Below are 21,091 nucleotides of genomic sequence, written 5' to 3' on the forward strand. Positions count from 1 at the left end.
AGTGCACATCGGTGTACAGTTTTTTGTTGTTGTTTAGAGTGGTTGGCCATTTTTGTTTCCCACTTGTTTCCCTTACACCCAGGCGTTCATGTTGGGTACAAAAAAGCAAAAGCAAAAAATGGAAATCCCGTAAAAAAAGTAAAATTAATATCGAACCGCGCGCGCCCGCTCGATGATGCTTCGATGTAGCCATGGCACAGGAAAACACCGCAACACCGACCCGAACCCGTCGAACCAAAATCATAACAGCCAGTAACAACAACAACAATGTCCCATTAAAACAGTCGTAAAAGTTATAAAGATGAACGATTTTACTTTTATCTGTTTTATGGCTTCTTCACCTGTGCGTTGTTGGCCACACTCGCCTGGGAAGGTTAGCCTCCTCCACTCTCCTGCACTGTCTGTGATATTGTGTGAGTGTGTGTGTGCATGTGCCACCAGCGCTTGTTGCGCCGTAATGGAGGATAGCAATCATCCTGCGTACCATAAAAAGTGTGCTCCTTGTCGAGGCAATAAACGGTTTTATGGCTCACACCGGAATGGATTCGCCAACTGTGGACGCGACCCGCCCTTCGATCGATGGCCGATGGTGGGGGGGGGGGTCAATGGCGGTGCCCTATTTCGCCCCATTCCAAAAACGCGACTCGAGCTAGATGTGTGTGTATCGTTGCACTCTCGCGGTGTGCGGCAAAAGCGTGCTTATATTAAATTAAATTAGCGTCGATTCCTGCAATTCCCGATGAATGATAGCGCTCCCGCGCGGCTCCGGGCGAAAGGTGGCGCTGTGACCGTTTCATTTCCAGCGAAGGGGACATTTTAGATACAGTTAAAGTGATTTTTCTACCATTTCTCAACTTACAACAAATCGATATTTTCTCTCTTTTGTGTGATTTCTTATACCAACAACAACGATTCTCTTTGTCTTTCTTTTCACTGGTGTCCGTGTTTCCCGTGTCTTCCGTGTTCCGTCCCTTTCTGCAACATGAATCTGGCTTCTCCTCGTCGGCACATCCACAAACCACATATTTGACATGTTATTACAACATTGTGCTTTGTTACCTCAAAAACTCCTTTGTACGTCAAATCAAAATGATCGTTACTCACCACCAACAACAACAACACCCATCACCACCAGCCGGTCTGTTAGGGAAAACAGCAACGTCAGGTGAGCCCCGCTGCAGCAGCTCCTTCTCTTCCCATCTTAAGAAGCTCCCTCCTTTCCCCGTGTTTTTTTTTTGTTTTGTTTTGGAATGCTCTTTAGTGTGTCTTTTGGTTCGGTTTTGGTTGGCATGAGGTGTGTTGATTTTTCCCTCCCAAACTCCCTATCGTTTGCTCGCTCGCTCTCTCTTTTTGCTCTGTTTTTTTTTCTCTCTCTCTCTCTCTCTGTTTATGTAATGTGCGTAATCTTTTTGACAATTTAAACAGTTTTATCCCTATTTTTTACTGGTTGTTTGTGGTAATTTGTTTTTTTGTTTTATTTCTTTCTTTTGTAATTTTGTATGGCGCTTTAAAACGACTGCGTTTGTAATAACACGACTACAAACATTACTTCTTTGTTAAAGCTTTTTTTATGTGTGTGTTTGCGTGCATTGTTTTGAGATAATTTGTGTGAAAGTCGTTTTTTGTTTTATTTTATTACTTTTATAAAGTGCATGTTTTTTTTTTCTTCTGAATGTTACGCATTGTGTTACACTACATTGTTAATAACTCTTTCTGGACGTAGCTACACACACATCGACCAGCTGTTCAGAAACTCTCCAATACCTAGTTACTTCGCTCGTGGTAATAGTTTAGCTTTAACTTTGCCTTTTACAATAATACACAGCGTACGTGTGTGTACGCGCGCGAACCGGAAAACTAAAAAACCCACATTTCCCGGTCCCGGGCGGCGTCACACGTGTGTGTCCGTTCTCTCGACAGCGCGCGTAAATGTGATCTGCGGTTTTGCAACCATTAACATCATAACCGACCATGTGTGTGAAAATTTAATTTGTACCATCATGCTTCCATCACCGCACCCGTCCATCTCTCCCTGGCGCGCCCGCGAAAACCCTTTTAAAAATCGTTGAAAATTTAAAATGATGATAATTACCCACTTTGCTCACGAACGAACGAGTGTGTGTGTGTGTGCTAGTCATTTCTGGACACAAAATGATACGGTTTGCACGACGGGCTGAGCGAGCCATCCTGCCCGGACGGAAGTACAGATGGACGACGACTCGTGGCATAGCTAGACAGACCAACATACACACACACACACACACACACACACACACACACACCCATAATAGTCGCACAACGGTCGTGTTCATTATTATCGTCCCGCTGTGGCACCGCGACACATCATTGCGATTCAGAATCGAGTAATGTATCCGTCATAACTTTGCTGAAACTACTAACACACGCCTCTTCTCGCTCCGTGATGATGATGATGGAGAACTCGTCCGGGTCCCCAGTCCGTCCGACACAGATGGATTCGATCGACCGTGCACACACTGGGAGCTCCCCATCGCTTTGCCCCGCTCTACCTGCATGTACCGTCCGTTCGGTTCGGAAACATCCTTTTAAGCTACCACCGGTTGGTCGGTTGGACCTACCGAATGGGTGGAAAAACTCACATGAAATTCATAAAAATTTAATTAGACCCCATTTTGCTCCATCCTCCTCCAGGCGGCAGGCGAAGCCGACCGACGTGCCGACCAGTTGGCAGTAATAAGTGAGGTCTGCCAAAAGGGGGAGGGAAAGGTAGCTTCTGGGCAATTTCACATGGGTGGCGTGACAGAAAAATCGTTATTTATAGCACTTCATTTAACACTGCTGGTGGGTGGGTAAACGTTGCGTCAAACAGGATGTAAATGGTGTTTTATTTTGTAATATAAATTAAAAAAAAATCTTTAAAGTAAACCATTACTCATTTACCTTAAATTGTATGTATAAAAAACATATTGTAATAATACGCTATAAGTTGTTGTTAATTTTTGCAACTATTTTAATTAAATATCATATTTACAAGCTCCGCTGCATGGCTTTATCTAAGATTTCCTTATCTTGTGTATAAATTAATCTTTTTTTAAAACTACTTTTAACCTGTCCAATACCTTCTCCACGTTTCTTTAGCCAAGTTGACGGATCGATCCGTTTTGTAGTGTGATTTAAATACTAAACCATTATATATACATATAGGTTTGTGCATTGATTATTCGGTTTTGGTTGTTTTGGCTTGACACACCCCATTCGGCAAATAATAATATCATTTAAAATATCCCCCCGTTTTTTTAACTACCTAATAAGCACTCAACCATACCCAACCTCCCTTTGCGGACGATGGAGGAAACAGCGCTTCTCATTTCACTAATAGAAGTTGTGTTCCACTTTTTCTCTTTCTCTATTTTTCCTTCTATCTGCCCGGTTTTTGTTTTATTTCCCCTGGCTTTGTTGTTGCTACTGCTGACCGGTACAGGGACAACCGGTGCTGATACAGCCACGGGCCTGACTTCGTACGCCGCCTTACCGCAGTTTGGTGCAGCAGCAGCCACTGCAGCCGCATTCACCCCGACGCCTTTAACCACGCCGACGCTAGCGCAAGCGGTGGCTGCCGCCGCCGGCAAGCAGATTGAAGGTACGTATCAACACTAAACGCTTACTCTAACCCGATGCGCTTCTTTCCTGCCCCTTCTCACCTCAAGTTAAGCGAACCGCAGAGTTCTCAGAGTGCCCAAATCGCTTTCTAAATGCTTTCCCCCTTTTTGCACAGTAGAAATTGCTTACGGCTGAGTTTGTTTGGTTTTTTTTAGATATTTGTCGTTTCAATTCCTCCCTATCTTCCTACTACAATCCTAAATTTAGTGTATTTGTGTACGCAGAACTAACTGAATTGTTTACTAATTCGTATGTTTTGCTCTTCTTTTTCACCCATCCATCAACGCCTACCGAACAGGACCGGAAGGTTGCAATCTGTTCATCTACCACCTGCCGCAGGAGTTCACCGACACCGATCTCGCCTCGACCTTCCTGCCGTTCGGCAACGTCGTCTCGGCGAAGGTGTTCATCGACAAGCAGACGAACCTGTCCAAGTGCTTCGGCTTCGTGTCGTTCGACAACGTGTCGTCGGCCCAGGCCGCGATCCAGGCGATGCACGGGTTCCAGATCGGCACCAAGCGGCTGAAGGTGCAGCTCAAGCGCTCCAAGGACGCCTCCAAACCTTACTAGGAGTTGGGGCAGCTGGCGGCGACAGTGAACGCGCAGCTGCTGAGGTACTGCGCGGCTGCCGTCGCCACCGCTACCGCCACGATCATCGCAAGCGCAACAATCAATCGGCACGGAGGGGGAGCAGCAACTCCGGCGTCCATCCGGACGCTGTCGCCTGTCGGTGCCGGCACCAGCAGCAGCCGATTTGTCACCACAAACAACCTCAAATTTACTACCAGCACCACCACCACCACCACCACTAGCAACAATAGCAGCAACAGGCGGGATCACTTGTCGTCCGGGGTCACAAGTAAGTCGTGAAAGTGTCACACGATGGGTGCATTCTTTGCCCGTTCGCTGCAGGAAAAAATACGCCACCCACCACAGTCCTTCATCAGCCCAGTACGAGAGATAAATCGGTGTGTGTATGTGTGTGGGGACCGCCCCTGTATCTGTACAGCAAACCGGGCTGTACGACGCGCCGGTACGGTTCAGTAAGCGGAAAACGGCGGGCAACGTTAACAAGTCAGAACAAGTTAGCATATTAGTTTCGCGCTGAGGATCATTCGCTTTGATTAGGTTTAACGCATAAGTTTACACACATTCACACACACGATCAAGTACGATCGATCGTACATTTTGCGGTAGCTAAAGCAAAGGTTAGTTTCACAAACAAGTTGTGCGCAGAACAAATGCTGATAGCCAAGCGCTTGCGATCTTATTATCGGTGGTTTAGTGTGAGGTTTTGAACTGATTTTCACGTCAAATGGCCATTATTCTTCAACTTTCTCTTATACTACTACTACTCAAGCCCATCCCCATACAATTACTTTTACATGGTTTGATTTTCGTTTCACTGCGTTATGGAATACTTTTCGTTTTTATCTCTTATGCTATTATTAATTAATCTGTTTCTGAACTCGCGAGCCACTGGATTGGACGTTTTCTCGTTATTATCATCCCTCTCCTTAGAGTAGAGGAATTTTCATCCTTAGCACAATGATTGTTATTTGCTTAGCTTTTTCATTTTTAGTTTTTTTTTTAATTCATCATCCTTTATTTTTTTCATTATTTTGATCTGCAAGCAGCGTGAAGTGTACTTCGCACTACTTTGCTCACAATTTTTTGACTGCTAGGTGTATAAAGTCTGTGGCGCTCCCCCCTTTTTTTTCTTTCTTTGCCAACATAACTAACATTATTGCTGCTGTTCTTGCAAAGTTTTATCAGTCAGTGCTGCTCTTTTTGTTGTCATTTTTTTGGAGGCGGACATTAAGAACAGCAGCAATAGCAATGGAGCAATCGTACAAAAAAGGGTGGGGACTCAAATATTACTATTTAAAAATGGGGGCGTTTTCTTTTTTGTGTTTATCTGTTTTATGTTGCATCCCACTAAAGAAAAACTCGCTTCGTACGAATCAACTTCACGTTAAATATTGCATGTAAACACATCCCACATGATAAGAGTGGTGGGTACACTACTGTAGCGCATACCCCGAAATGAATGTGGGGTTTTTTTCTGTTTATTTGGTTTAACTGTTTTAACTTTGTTTAAACATAATTCAATGCATGTTTCTTTGTTAACTGTTGCAAGACGCCTGAAAAGAGAGCGGGATGCAGGTTTTTTTTTCTTCTCTCGACTAATATTCTCGCTGCTATACTTTTTTGAAGTGTGAAGCGACAGCACCACCTTGAAAACAGCACTTTATACACCGTAATCGTAATTAAACAACCTTCTTATTCGTTGGATTCCTTCTTTTTTTGTTAGTTAGTTTGTTTAATTGCATATAAAAATAGTGAATTTGTGCACTTAGCAGGATACACAAAAGAAAGGTATCGTTTTATGTTCATTGATGAAATTGAGGAAAAAGTAGATTTTCCCCCTACAATATGTAATTGTACTTTGGGTTTGAATATTGCTCCCATTATCTTTTTATGTTCCTTTTTGATTTGTTAATCTTAATTTTCGTTTTTTTTTTCTTTATTTCTACAATGTATAAGTTATACCGCAATTGGCTTTGATCAGTTCAAAAAGAAAATGAAATACGCGCATTTGTTACACAGTGCAGCAGTTAGTTCAGGAAACTTGCGTACGCAACCCAGGTGTGTGTGTGTGTCATCTCCCGTTTAAAATGTAGAAGAAGAAACAAAAAACAGCTCAGCGAACTTAAAGCAAACGCCCATAGCTCTTAAGTGTGTTTGGTTTTTTTGTAGAAACCTTTTCTGTTTTCCTTCGAAAATGTTCAGATCGGTATCAAGCGCCTGGAAAGAGCGAGCTAGGCAATGATAGGCAATTGAAGAGCGAGAGAGAGGAAAATCGTGTTTCATTCACCGGGAAGTTAGCTGTGTTTGATGTATGAAGAAGTATCAGCGCGTTTGTGTCGATGTGTAAAATCCCGTACTTATCCCGCACCTTGCTTGTCGTAATGTCAATGGTAGTGCGCCGGAAGCGGGGCACGTACACACAAGAACAAGGTGCACCCGTTCCGAAGGGTACAACCACGGAAAAACCAAATCAAACCGCGCGTGTATAGGGAGGAAAAACAGGAAAGGGACGCGCGCTGGGCTGGGTACATTCTCTGTGCTCACGTCAATTGTGTTTTGGCGTATTACATGTATAACTATTTATGTACAATCGAATTAAATGTCATTTATTCATTCAGCAGTTCCGTTTTTTTTTATCGCTGTGGGGCAACAGCAACAGCTGTGTACATTGCAAGCCTGCAAGATCGATCACAGCCGGACGGGGTGTGTGTGTGTGTCGGGGCTGCTGCACCAATGCAAAAAATCCTGGCACGCGCGCGCGCTCTTTGTTGGTGGACACACATGCTTGATAATGATTATAATTTCAAATTACAGGCGTAATTAGATAAATTGATAGGGAAGTTCGCTTCGGTTCGATTTGTGTGAGGAAAGGACGAACGGGGAATGGGAGGGTCAGATAACCACAAATGACATCCCGGCCCATGGTCTCGACCACCTGGACGCTGCTGCCACATTGGTATTAATCAGCTAGCGGCGGCGGCAGCCTACGGTTTTAGCTCATATTTCAAAACTCCCTTTCGCGCTGTTGACCTCGGCGGCACGGGCGTTGGTTTGTGGCATTGGTTCCGATGAAAGAAGCACACACACAACCACACAACCTGACCCCCTACCAAGTGGGTGGTGGGTGGAAGCGTTTGAATTTGTATGGCGGCTTCCGTGTGCACACAACTAGTTTATGTGGCACGTCATTTGATCTCTGATCTATAATCATTTGCCAGAAGGATATCCATATTCATTGGCTTTCCTCCCCTCCCCCATTCCCTGCCATCGTAGCCCTAGTGAGCTACAAAAGGACGAGAAGGGGACAGGTGTGAGGTTTGCGGCCGTCCAGGGCAAATCCGGAACAAAATACATCCGACGGCGAAATACTCTCTCTCTCTCTGTAATTAGTTCGCGTTGGGTGTCAAGCCACCACCGGTGTGGTTTGACGGTGTGTGTGGGTGTGTGGGTGGCAGATTGAGAGAAAGGGATCGCACACACACACACATCCGGTTGGCGGATCAATTTTCATTAGCGTGGAATTAGCGCAATATGAGTAATGGCAACACACACACACACACCCGGCTACCCGGTTGGTGTGGTTTTGTTTTGTTTGGAGGCACTCAGTGTGTTTGTGTGTGTATGTTTGACCGGTGGCCAGTGTTAATATCGTGGTTTTACTTCCCTCTGTGCGAGAGAGAATGAGAGAGAGAGGAAGCAGTATCCTTGGTTGCGCTTGTTCACTGCATCCATCTTGAACAGGTTCGAAGGCAAGAAGGCAAGCGGTTTCAGAGGAAATTTAACAAGCGTGTTGAGGTCAAATCTGGTTGACAATGAGACACGTGTGTACCGTGGAAAACAATGCGCCAATGAGAAGCGGCAGATAGAAGAGAAGATGGAGGTCAGTTACGTACGGTGCACATATGCTCAGTACCTCCGACGACAACCGCCAATATTGTGTGTCATCAATAGGTGTAATAATGTTGGCATTGAGGTGTGGATGTGAGCGAATGCGATGGGGGTGGGTCGTGCCGTGTGCACCGTCCGATAGTTACTTCTAATTTAAACCCCATTGATTATGATTAATTATTTAATTATGTAAATCCGACAAGGTGCGCTCGCGGACCGCGGTGTACGTGTAAGCCAACACTCTTGCAGTGTGCAGAGTGGATAAGCATAAGGTGTACCAAGGTGATGATGAGTGCATGCGAATTACTAACCTTCCATCTGCACGAAGCGGCCCGCAAGCTTCCGGGGCAAGTTGCGGTTGATTAGGTGTTAAGTTTTGGCATCACATTCAATTAACCGCCGCAGCCCCCGAGCCACGTGAGAGCAGCTCCTTGTGGAATACTGGCGAAAATTTGATCCCATTTGTGTTGCACTAAATACGCTAGTTGCCCTTCTACGCGGACACAAATTAGTGGCGCTTTTTTTTTTTTTTTGGGTATAGATCGATCGTTCTTTCCTTCTTTGTTGATTGGGTCATGTCCGTTTTTGTCACGAAATGCTCTTTCATTTCGATTTTTTCAGAGAATCTTCTTAAAATTACGCCTTTTTAAGAACAATCAAATCTTAAGTATCCTTTTTGTGTGCGAAAAATGGCTCATTGGTTCACGGGTGAACAAACGCAAACGGGGCAAGGAATGTACAGCCCGCAAGACACGTGGTTATCCCTACAAAAATCCTCTTTTTCTACAATTATTAGCAAAATAAAAGGAAAGCAGTCTTGTGATGTGATCGGAGGAGGTTGACAAACACATTACTTTCATCGTACGACGAGCGTCCGTTTTTTTGTAAATGTTTAGGAATTGTAGGATAAATTAATTCGCGTATCAAAGGGCCACACCAGCACAGAAGTACGGGGCGCCTCCATGAAAGGAGGGAAAACGCACTAAAGGCCCCAGATAGAAGAGGGTGAGAGTAGGGGTGATGTGTAGAGCGTTTAATTTCTGTTTCATCGTCGCCATTTTGTCACAAACTACAACGGTACATTGCCATCTTCAATGCGCAAACGTCATTTGTATAATGTACAGTGTATAAAGTTGCAAAAAAAAAAATTATACGCGAAAGGTAGAGTGCGCAAGAGAATGTGCACCACCAGCAACCACCACCAACAGCAAAAACACAAAGAAAACACGGCAAAAAAACCAAATCTTGTTTGTATGATTAATAACAATTTTCGTTCGATAAGTGGGGTTGGTTTCACCTTTCCGCTTCTTAGTTAAGGGCCAAAAGCATAATTAAATAGTAATAATTTTCTTCATTCTTTGTCAGTTACTTATGCTTTCTTTAATTCTCTACTGAGTGTTTTGTTTTCACTTGTTCGATTGTTTGTTCTTTTCTTTGTTGTGCTGTTTTTTTTTGTTTTGACTTTATCTTTTCTTTTTGTCTTGTCTTTGCTTGGTTTTCTTCGTACTCAACGTTTCATTTCTCATTTTATATATCTATTATGCGAAGCAGTGCGAGCAGCGCGCGCAGAAGAGAGCCCGTGTGTAGTGTTTGTAGTAGTGTTTTAGTTTAGTTAGGTAGTTAGTAGTAGTGCTCAGGCAAAGAAGCAAACAAACAAACAGAAACAGCAGCGGCAAACAGCAGAACGAAACTCGTCGTTCATCGTTGTGTGTGTGGCACCGGTATTTGGTGCTTTGTAATGTATCTACGGACTATATTGTGTAGCTCGCGTGTGTGTGTGAATGTTTGTGTGTGTGTGGTGTGTATCACAACAGGATGGGATGTTTAAGGATAGACAATTACACAAACAAAGAAAAAAGAAATCATTAGTGTGAACGTGCAGACAGTGCAACAGTAGATAATAGAGCAAAGAAAGAGAGTTGCAAAATAATACAAAAGGTTAAAAAAAAAAAAAACAAATAAAACACACGCGCCCTTGTTCAACAAAGAAAAGGGAAAATAAAGCAAGCACACTGGATGGTGAATGTTAAAAATACTATTGTAAAAAAAAAAGCAAAGATTTAAAAATGTGTTAGTGGCTCCCCTCTTTTGGTTTGTGTAAGAAGTCACGGTGTTTGTGTGTGCGTGTGATTTGGTCCGAATTTTCACACACAATCGCATTGATGATGTATAGATAACGGATAACTTTCAAAAGCGTGTTTCCCTCCTGCTGTGGAAAGCTTCAGAAAAAAACTGTACACTTACACCGATAAGAAGAAGAAGAAGAATAAAAAAACACAAAACAAACAAAAGCGGTGAAAGAGCGTTGCGTGGAAAATACTAAATGTGCCAGTTTATAGAAAAAAATGTAAAATGAAAAAACGAAAGGGAGGAGAGCAACCAAAAACAAACAAAAAAAAAACGAAACCCAACAAGAGAAGAAATGTGTTCGAAATAAAACAGAAACAAACAAAAAACACTGAAACAATGATTTGATGAAATCGTAAATAAGGAAGAAGTGTAGTAGTAAAAAGAAAACACACACAACCACATACACAACAAACAGAAAAGATGTGAAAAAGTCTATTAGTAAAAGAAAAGAAAACAAGTAGAGAGAGCCCAGCCGTAGGTGCGCGAAATTCGGTTTAAAAAGAGAGATAAAAAGAAACAGAGAGAAAAGAAGAAAAACTTAACTATATATATATTATATACACTAGGTACTTATATATGAATATATATATTATATACAACAGAGGCGAGAAAAGAGGGCGGAGAAGAAGAAAAACTGTACACGAGAAGAAAGAGGAGTGAAGAAAAGAAGCGAAGAAGGGTCCCTATTCTGGCTTTTGTTTCCCCCGTTAATGTTGTCCCCTCTATGGCAGCTCTCGGTCGGGTCGGGTGTATTCCCGTTGTATTTCCCCTCTTGGCATTAAGATGTTCTTACCTTACCTCTCGCTGGACAGCAGTAAAGTCAGCAGCAGCAGCGCCATTAGTTGATTTGTTATCACAAATCAGTTGTCTCCACACAAATAATGTTTTCTTTATTTGGTTGTTCCTTAAAAAAGGGACGAAACAGATAAAAAAACAGTTCAATAATCCTGAAAAAGGAAAGACACAACATAACAAAAGCAAACGATTTCTCATCTCATCAATGCTGCGGCAACAAGGCGACTATCACAGAGCAAAATCCAAGAAACCAGGTTAAAGTTCCCGAAGTTTTATGTTGCGTCTTTTTGGGCTATTACTGGTCCCAAACGCTCCCTTTTGTGTCCTTTGGCAGCTATTGTAAACTTTACGAAAGCCCAGATCCTTTGGACCTCAATTTCCCTCACCTTCTTATCCTTAGTACATTAGTTTGCTCATCATCATGTGCCAACGGGGGGAAAACACTGGGAAATCGTACCCCGCCTCCCCTCAATACCCCTTCTAATTTCCTTTATCATTCTCCCACCTTGATAAAGATGATTCTTTGCTCCTTGCTTCTTCTACACACCAACACTTCACAAAACTTTCTTTGTATGGTTTATTACTATTATTTGATTTTACTTTGAATTTTGATAAGAATAAAACCGTGTCGTTTCTTCGGCAGAGAGCGAGAGAGGCGGAGGAAGAAACTCGTGAAAAATCACAAAACTGAAAACAACGGACTGTGAAATGTGTGTTGCATTTTTTTGTTTGTGAAGCTTGTGAAACAAATGTCCGAAAAAAAAGTGGAGAAATCAGAACGAGAAAGTGTCGAAAGAAAATCATTGTACATCACGCGGTCGAGAACGCTGCCAGGGCTGCACCATTATTGAAGAATCGAAAAACAAGACATGAACATTTCTTCCTCGCCTACGCGTCCAAACTAGAGTTGGGCCAAATTCACTGAAAAGCGGCATCAAATATCGGAAACCAGCTCCAAAAGGTAAGTTCAAACACGTCTGGAATCGTCCGGAATCGTTCAGAAGTGTGGGAATCGTCTGGAATTGTCCGGAATTGTCCCTAAAATGTTTGGAGCATAGTATACTGGCAATAAAAGGCCCTTAACACTGCCCGTTTTACAGTATTCAAGTGTTTCGATGCGATCGGTAGGGAGACAGTGAACTCCGATCACTCCAGAATAGTTTCGGTTATGAAAAAGGACCATTTTTCTTCGTATTGTTCCGTTGTTTTGTTGTTCTAAGCTAAGGCGCAGTTCACTTGACACCTACTGATCGTTTAAGCCAACTGTGACTTATGGTTGTATTCATAGTAGGTATGTGGGCTTGGTACATTCCGAAATCGATTCTTTACTGATCGTGTTATTAAAGTCGTACGCACATTCACTAGTATCGATCCACTACGTTTCCGGACGATTCCGATGACTCCAGACGATGCCGACGATTCTGAACGATTCTAGACGATTCCGCACGATTCCAGACGATTCCGGACGATTCCGATGACTCCGGACGATTCCGATGACTCCAGACGATGCCGACGATTCTGAACGATTCCAGTCGATTCCGCACGATTCCAGACGATTCCGCACGATTCCGATGACTCCGGTCGATTCTGATGATTCCAGACGACGCCGATGATTCTGTATGATTCTAGATGATTCCGGACGATACCGACGATTCCGCACGATTCCAGACGATTCCAGACGATTCCGATGTCTCCAGACGATTCCGATGACTCCAGACGTTGCCGACGATTCTGAACGATTCCAGACAATTCCAGACGATTCCGACGATTCCGCACGATTCCAGACGATTCCGGACGATTCCGATGACTCTGGACGATTCCGATGACTCTGGACGATTCCGATGACTCCAGACGTTGCCAACGATTCTGAACGATTCCAGACGATTCCGGACGATTCCGACGATTCCGCTCGATGCCAGACGATTCCGGACGATTCCGATGACTCTGGACGATTCCGATGACTCCAGACGTAGCCGACGATTCTGAACGATTCCAGATAATTTCAGACGATTCCGACGATTCCGCACGATTCCAGACGATTCCGATGACTTCGGATGATTCCGATGCCTCCAGACGTTGCCGACGATTCTGAACGATTCCAGACAATTTCAGACGATTCCGACGATTCCGCACGATTCCAGACGATTCCGATGACTTCGGATGATTCCGATGCCTCCAGACGTTGCCGACGATTCTGAACGATTCCAGACGATTCCGGACGATTCCGACGATTCCACACGATTCCGCACGATTCCAGACGATTCCAGCGGAGCTAGCAATTCCATTGGTATCAGGAATCCGAATCAATCTTGCCAAAACCTTAGCGGAACTGTGGGTATGATTAGGAGAACTCATCTCTAGTCCAAACTAGCGTCTGTCTACTCTTGGGTGTGTGTGTGTGTGTGTGTGTGTGTGTGTGTGTGTGTGTGTGTGTGTGTGTGTGTGTGTGTGTGTGTGTGTGTGTGTGTGTGTGTGTGTGTGTGTGTGTGTGTGTGTGTGTGTGTGTGTGTGTGTGTGTGTGTGTGTGTGTGTGTGTGTGTGTGTGTGCGCCTTCCGGCACCGGCCCTATCACCTACTCCGGTGTGATAAATGATGCCACAGAGTTTGCCCAGCGCGCGTGCCTGTGTCTGCCTGTGTCCGCCTGTGTCCGCTCCCAGATCGGATATTGAAACTATCTATTATTCTTCAATTAGCCCTGACACTAGCTCCTACTGCTGCTGCTGCTGCTGCTGGGCCAAGAAGACCTGCTGTCCCCGAGAAGACCTGCTGGTCCTCCCAAGAAGAAGCAGACCGCCGGCCTTTTCAAGAGAAGTATTCATTTGCATAATCACTAAATTAGTTCACCAATGGACTGTTATTGCTTCTTCGTATTTTGCTGCACCGAGAGTGAGAGAGAGAGAAAGGATCCCCAGTGATGAGGACGACGACGACTACCACCACACTACTGGACTGTCGGGTGACGATGATGATGATGGTGTTGATGGCGATCCTTCTTCGTTTGGCGCGCCGAAGACGACGGCGAACTCGGTGAGGCGTGAGCTTGCCGCTTGACAACAAGGACACTGTTCACCGCCCCCCGCGCGCGTAATTGCTCTCTCTCCCTCTCTGTCCGTGGCGCGTGGCCATTATTATGAGTGCTTTATACGTTCCGACGTTGACGCTGCCGTGTGTTCTGCCTGTCCGCAAAAGGTGGTGAACTTTTAATTACTCCGTCCTTTGCACCCGATCTATGTGTATCCGAGAATGGGGGCTGAGACAGGCCAGGAGACAGGAGACCGTTCCAAATGGCCGTTGTGGCATTATTGCTGGAATTTGTTTACAAGCACCAAAACGAGCCCCGATGCCTAATTGCTTTGTCTCTTTGCATCGTTTGCATAGGAAGGAAGATGTCGTGTCGTGTCGTGCGCTTCGTACCGGCCACTGGTCCTCCCCAATTTCTCCACACGTACACAGTTGAAATGTTTATTTTGATTGGATTAAAAGCGAAATCGAAAAAGCGACAGCGTGGAACGAACCACCAACTGGCAATGAAATGAAATCGGCCGCTGCCGCCTGGTGAAATTAGTTTGCCCGTTTTGTCATGTTCCGCTGTTTAATCATTCATGGGCGCTGTTTTCCACCGCGATGGGCACACTAGCTCTGGAGCGTTTTTAATGAATATTGCCAGGCATTACAAACAGCGCTTGCAAAATGGGTTTCCAAGAAAGCAGGGATGCTTTTTGCTAAGGGGAAATTTCGTAGGAAAGCTACAAAAGGGACAGAATAAGATGAAATTGTCTGTCCTGTTTTGTGGCTTCAATCTGAGTCTGAGTCGTCTTCCGTTTTAAGTGGAAGTAATTTTCCAATCCATTTTCCCACCAAAATGTCATCGATGTGGAACATCTTCCAAATGAACGTCAAACGATGTTTCCCGGCGCCACTTGATGCTTTGTTTTAGCGTCTGTCGTGTGGGATAATGGTGGCCAGGATACATCCTGCAGCACAGCTTTTCCATCTTGTGACACTTTTCGCTGCCATTTTGAAGGGATTATTGAGGAATAAAATGATGGTATGATGGGTGGTATGAACTAACTTGTCTGATGGACTGATGCTGAACCCGTATCGGTACAGGAACTTATATTGAATTTATTTTGGCTCTAAAACTGATCATGAACCCATGATACCGGTCCTGGAGCTGATCACGATCCCATATTCGATGAAACTAATAATACTGAAGCCATATCCGTCATGGAAATGATACTTCATATCAGCCCTGGAACGGATCATGAACTCATACTGCTATACGAATTGATGCTGGATCATAAACCCATATTACTCCAAGAATTGATACGGAGCTCGTGTCGGCTCTGAAACTTATACTAAACTAATGTCAGCTTATACTTATACTAACTAGGCGGTCGCCAGGGGCCCCGCCTATTTAGGGATCTCTAGTTCTAGGTCTCTAGAACCACTTGCAACCTCCCCCCCCCCCCCCAGCTGTCTGTCAGTACCCCCTTCTCCCGGTCATCAGTTACCATTTACAGGGGCCTCACTCGTCTTTCCGCCTAGGGCCCCCGATTGCCCTAATCCGCCACTGAGTTCATACCAGTCTTCGAATTGATTCAAAGCCTGCCGGTCAAGGAACTATTACTGAACCCGTATCGGTCCTGGAACCGATAACGAATCCATACTGGACCTGGAACTGATACGGAATCTATGCTAGTTCTGAAACTGATTTTGAACCCATATCGGTCCTGAAGTTGATAATAAACCCATATCGGTACAGGAGCTGATACTGAATTCTTGTCAGTCCGATCACGAACCGGTACTGGTCCTGGGGTTTATAATTGTCCCATACCGATCCTGAAGCTGATAGTGAACCAATACTGGTCCTGAAATTGATGCTGTATTCATTCTGTTCCTTGACCTAACAATGAACCCATATAGTTCTAGGAACTGATATTGGGTCCATATCGGTCCAGGAATCGATTATAAACCCATACCGGGCCTAGAAATGACATTGAACTCATATCGGTCCGGGAATACAGATACAGAACCCAGGACTGACGTTGGAACTGATTCGGAACCTATATCGGTTCAGGAAATGATACTGAACCAATGAACCAATGGCAGAACCAATGACTGGTTCTGAACCTATAACTGTCCTGAAACTGAAACTGATCCCATACTGGTACCGGTTCCGATCACCAACATATACTGGATCTGGAACTGACACTGAACTCATATCAGAGCAGGAATTGATATTTTTGTGATATTTGTGGGGCTTTGCTAAAACGACGTTGTACTTATTAAAAACAAAACAGTAATATATAATTTATTAATCCTAAGCCCTTTTTGTGTGTGACCGTCCCGCTCGGCCGCCTTAATCCAAGAGAGCACGATCGTCCTTTCGATCGTGCTGAGTGGCCTCTCGGCTCGCTGAGTGACCAGCCAGTCGGAGCCGAACTGTATACGCAGGTTGACTCACTTTCCGTAATTCGCCCTAAAACGCCTCCATAACATCTCCCTCTCTTAAAATGTACGGTACACCTCGAACCGACTGGGCAATCTTCTATTGCGAGAAGAACGTCGTGGTTCCTGTACCCGATTTCAGCTTTCTAGGACGTGCGGTTGCCGTTCTTCTAAATATTTGCGTAGACGATGCGCTGAAGCAACCACTGATGCCGTTTTGTTGTTGCTGCAAGACCACTTGTTTATACAACTTGTTTTTTTTTTTTCAAACAGCCTTCTTTTAAAGTGTTTTCTGTGTTAGAGTGCTCTTTTACTTCTGCCAATACCTTTTCCTTTTTGGCCGTAATCTGTTTGCGCTTTGTAAATGCTCGAGATGCGTGCTGTATGGTTATTATTTAATTGATTATGACTTGGTATTCTTGCTTGATTGTGTTGCTCATGTACTACATTCCTTTTCTTTTAGTGGAGGATTCTGACCATAACTGTCGCTATTATTTTGTTTTCCTTTTGGATTCTTGATAAATTTTCGTTTAGGCATTTCTTTTGCACATGGGGATTGCTACCCACTCTCTCTTTAAACAAAATAGATCGCCTTTTTTCATGAAACGTGCAAGCTGTGGTCTATACGATACTATTGTTGATCAACTTTCCTTTAAGCATGCGTTACTTTCTATTATATTGGTTTCGTTTCTTTTTTTATCATATTCCTTTTTATGCATCTCATTTTATATATTCCATTTTCTCTTTTTTTTTTTTTTTTTTTTGTTATGTAGCAGTCGTTGTTCCGTTTGTAAAATAATAATCGTTGCCTGATCCTTTAAAAACGCTGGGATATTCTAAGCTTTTAGCAATTGGTGTCGTTGTTGAAACTGATTCACAGTACGCATTCATTGGTAACGATCCCAGGTTAAATGATTCTATTACGTCTGCACCCAATAATAAAAGATTTACGCGAGCTACCCGTATTGTGGCTGTTTTCGTAATTCCTCCAACCGTAATAATTCCTTCGAATTCCCCGTCTATGTGAAGGTTAGCTCCTGACACTGTCTTTGTTCTTATCTCGCATGCATTTAATAAAGGTTCTCCTAAGCTTTTCCACATGGGTCGATTTATGATCGTGATATCGGACCCCGTATCGAGTTGCAACCTGGCATTGTTCCCATTTATTTGCACGTTTACGTACTTACGGTTTACTGCGACTGCACAAGCATTCACCGTGACGATTTTAACCTCCGCTGATGGGCTGTGCCGAAACTTTCCGAATCGACTTGCGGTATTGCAGTGTCCTTCTCGGTGCCCTTCTATTCCGCAATCTTGGCATGTGTGCGATTTGTATTCGCAGTCTTGCACCCAATGTCTATCGCCACAAAGCCAGCATGGTCGGCTGGGCTGGGTGTTCCGTGCGGGAGGACGCTGCTTATCATATCTTTGGACATTATTTCTTCTGGGGAATTGCCGGTGCTGAAAACTCGAATTGTTAGCTTTAGTATGGTTGTTAAATATTTTTGTATTACTATTGTTATGCAATGCGAGTACTTGCCGTTCATTTTCTTGTATCATTGCGCTGTCTCTTTTTAGTGCGGCAATGCGACTACAATCCTCTGACAGTTGCTGCAACGTAATCTGCTCTCGATCCTCGATTTTCGCCAACAATCTGGTTCGCACTTCGACGTCTCGTTCTTCTCTTAATCCACAAACGAATAAGAGGCACTTTAGCTGTTCCTCGTCGAGCTTGCTGAGCTCGAACTCTACGCATGATTTATTTACACGACATGCGTAGGTAAGCAGATCCTCTTCAGGTTTCCTTGTAAGCTGCAAACACTTGTACCTTTTGCTTATCAAGGATTCCTGCACGTCGAACAGCACAGCGAGCTTTGCGATCGTCTCCTTGAATGAAAATTCACTTGAACGTAGGGGCAGGATAAACGACAAATACCGATCATGCTCGGCTGCACCTAGCTTCCTTAAAAGAAGTCGCACTTTTGCTGCATCACTTAACCGACAAGCATCCTCGTTGAACAGCTCCTCGTACCGGGAAAACCATGTTCTGAAGGTGATGCCAGCTTCAGGATCGAACCGAAATTCCATAATCGAATTGGCTAATGCTTCCGTTGCTTGCTCTGGATTGAAATTTGGCGTAAATGCGGGCTGGCTTATTTGCTGGGCCATTATTTTACTAATAAGCTGCTGTTGCTGGGTCATTTGTTGCTGCATCATTTTCAGCGTTTGCAGGAGTACGGCGTTATCCACTACAGCTGAGCCCGTTTGCGATGGCGGTTGCACAAATTGCGATGGCGCTGATACCGGCTGCGCTGATGCGGGTCCCAATTGCGATGGCGGATAGAGGTGCCCGTTTGGGGACACCTGATGATGGAACGCTACTTCGTGCACGGAGGGAACGTGCGGCTGCGATGTTCCGGGTTGCTGCATCACCGCCGGGTTGAAAAATCCCGGCCGGCCTAAGGATGCACGTCGCTGCTCCTCCTCCGTCGGTAAATCCATCGTTGCGTCAGCGGGGTTCATCTTGCGCTTCTTGGGACGTGGTGGCGCAATTGTGTGGGTGTATGTGTGTGAGCGGGACACGGAAGAAAACGAACAAAAAACGAATTAAAATTTTGGTCAGCACTTTACAACACGAAACGATCACATTAACTTTTCTCGTCGCCACTTTTGTGATATTTGTGGGGCTTTGCTAAAACGACGTTGTACTTATTAAAAACAAAACAGTAATATATAATTTATTAATCCTAAGCCCTTTCTGTGTGTGACCGTCCCGCTCGGCCGCCTTAATCCAAGAGAGCACGATCGTCCTTTCGATCGTGCTGAGTGGCCTCTCGGCTCGCTGAGTGACCAGCCAGTCGGAGCCGAACTGTATACGCAGGTTGACTCACTTTCCGTAATTCGCCCTAAAACGCCTCCATAACAGATATAGAACTCAGATTGATTCAGGAACTAATACTGAGTTCATATCGGTGCTGGAACTGGTTCTGAATCTATGTCGGTTTGCGAACTGGTATTAAATCCATGCTAGTCCTGGAACTGGTTCTCAGCCTATACCAGTCCTTGAACCGATCCGTTTGGTTCTGGGACTAACATTAAACTTATACAGGTACAGGAACTGATCACAGTCCCATACGGGCACAGTAACATATCCCGATTAGTTTCCTATTTCGGAACTTCATCTGAACCTTTTCAAGTTCTGGTACAAATCGTGAACCTATTCCGATTCGGGAACCAATGCAGTGTCTGTTCCGATAAAGTAACTGATTCTGCAGGTTCACAAACCATAACCAGCGTTGTTATTTCACAATGTTTGTTTAGTGATAATGATTACTATTTAACAACAATTTATCCTTTTTTTGTATGTAAATTATATTGTTGTACAGCCATTCGTAATTTGTGATGCGTTACCATCAACCGACCAATCGTGTACCCGATCTACGTCAACCCCGATCGATGCAATTTTCTGTACGAAATCGATGCATCGATGTGAAGCACTCGAAATGGCCGAATGAATTATTGAACCACACATAACAACACAACAGCCCTTTTTTCACCGTCCAACCATTGATGGAAGGCAACTATTACGCTTCATTTGTACCGCCACACCGCCGCCACCATTACCATTGACCGAGAACCGAAGTCGCCGAGAGCATGGCAACGAGCCGTGAGCTTCTTTCCTCCGCACATTTCACATTTTCTGGTTGATGAATATTTCATACTTAAGCAACGGGTACGGACGGTTACAGATTCTGTTACGGAAAGTGTGTTCCGAGCTACCGAGTTAAAGGTGGAGCAGGAGGGATGTAATGAGGGGGAATTAAAACAAAAAAAATGTGTATTGTACCGAAGTACGGTACACAACGGTGGAGCCTTGTGCTGGGCAATAACTTGTGGCCCCGTTTTTTCCCCATCTGTATCGGCCAATGTCCGTCGGTCGGTTGGAGCGGCACACTGATGATCGAATGTCGTGACGGACCATCATTAGGGGGGTTACATAGGATGGACATGCACACACACACACACACGCACGACAGCGCAAAGATGCAACCGAACGCAATTAATGTTACGCTACTACCACGGGCAGTCCTGTCCATTTTGCCATCCTCGCCAAATGGATCCCGCCACCGGGCTATTAGCGAGGACATTCATCGTCGTCGTCGGCGTCGTCGTCCTCTGTAGTCTGCGGTGGATGGACTCGGTGTCCTGGAGCGAGAGGAGCAAAGCCTTTCGATATTTTATTGTCGATACTTTTCCCGGCCTTTGGAACTCGCTCGTATGCTGGTCGGTCGCGGAACGCGTTGCATGACCGGGACCGGAATTGGGACTGCATCGATTTATCAACTCCTGTGTGCGCGATGCTTCCCGGGGATGAGTAAAACGGCCATTGTCTACGGGTGCACCTAAAATGGGACGCAGTTAAACAAAGGCCACGCGGTAATCAATAAATGTTTCATTACGGGGACGGGTTCGATGGCGGAGCGGAGTAATTGGACGTATGCGAGAGTCCTGGGAAATTGAGCTAGGGGAAAGGGGAAGATGGTCTTGCGGTAGTGGTGGGAAATGAGTTATATTTGTCTTTCTAATTTAATTTTAA

General features: G+C 44.5%; 2 protein-coding genes across 11 annotated transcripts in view; one reads left to right on the forward strand and one right to left on the reverse strand.

The window, feature by feature from the left end:
* Nucleotides 1–11,737, forward strand: part of LOC120901592 (CUGBP Elav-like family member 2) — a 293,066-nt gene extending 281,329 nt beyond the window's left edge. For 9 of the 10 annotated variants that reach the window (XM_040309653.1, XM_040309654.1, XM_040309655.1 and 6 more), the window contains 3 exons: nucleotides 1,136–1,165; nucleotides 3,461–3,619; nucleotides 3,938–11,737. In XM_040309653.1, the coding sequence (XP_040165587.1) occupies nucleotides 1,136–1,165; nucleotides 3,461–3,619; nucleotides 3,938–4,209 (461 nt within the window). In that variant the 3' untranslated portion in view covers nucleotides 4,210–11,737. The remainder of the gene's footprint in view (nucleotides 1–1,135; nucleotides 1,166–3,460; nucleotides 3,620–3,937) is intronic. The other variant, XM_040309657.1, reaches the window with a different exon arrangement.
* Nucleotides 11,738–17,236: 5,499 nt separating this feature from the next.
* LOC120903159 lies at nucleotides 17,237–19,032 on the reverse strand. The gene is made up of 2 exons (XM_040312408.1): nucleotides 18,035–19,032; nucleotides 17,237–17,955 (listed from the first exon to the last, which is right to left on the reverse strand). The coding sequence occupies exons 1-2, from the start codon at nucleotides 19,015–19,017 to the stop codon at nucleotides 17,796–17,798; spliced, it is 1,143 nt and encodes a 380-aa protein (XP_040168342.1). The 5' UTR covers nucleotides 19,018–19,032; the 3' UTR covers nucleotides 17,237–17,795.
* Between the last annotated feature and the right edge of the window lie 2,059 nt (nucleotides 19,033–21,091).

This window comes from Anopheles arabiensis, chromosome 3 (genome assembly GCF_016920715.1).
Source record: "Anopheles arabiensis isolate DONGOLA chromosome 3, AaraD3, whole genome shotgun sequence".
Classification (NCBI taxonomy): Eukaryota; Metazoa; Arthropoda; class Insecta; order Diptera; family Culicidae; genus Anopheles; species Anopheles arabiensis.

What these genes read in the sequence shown, in the direction of transcription:
- LOC120903159 (XM_040312408.1), bottom strand. Translation starts at nt 19,017, where the DNA reads ATGAACCCCGCTGACGCAACGATGGATTTACCGACGGAGGAGGAGCAG. An exon ending in ATGATACAAGAAAATGAACG is followed by an intron (nt 17,956 to 18,034) that starts GCAAGTACTCGC and finishes TCGAGTTTTCAG; the next exon opens with CACCGGCAATTCCCCAGAAG.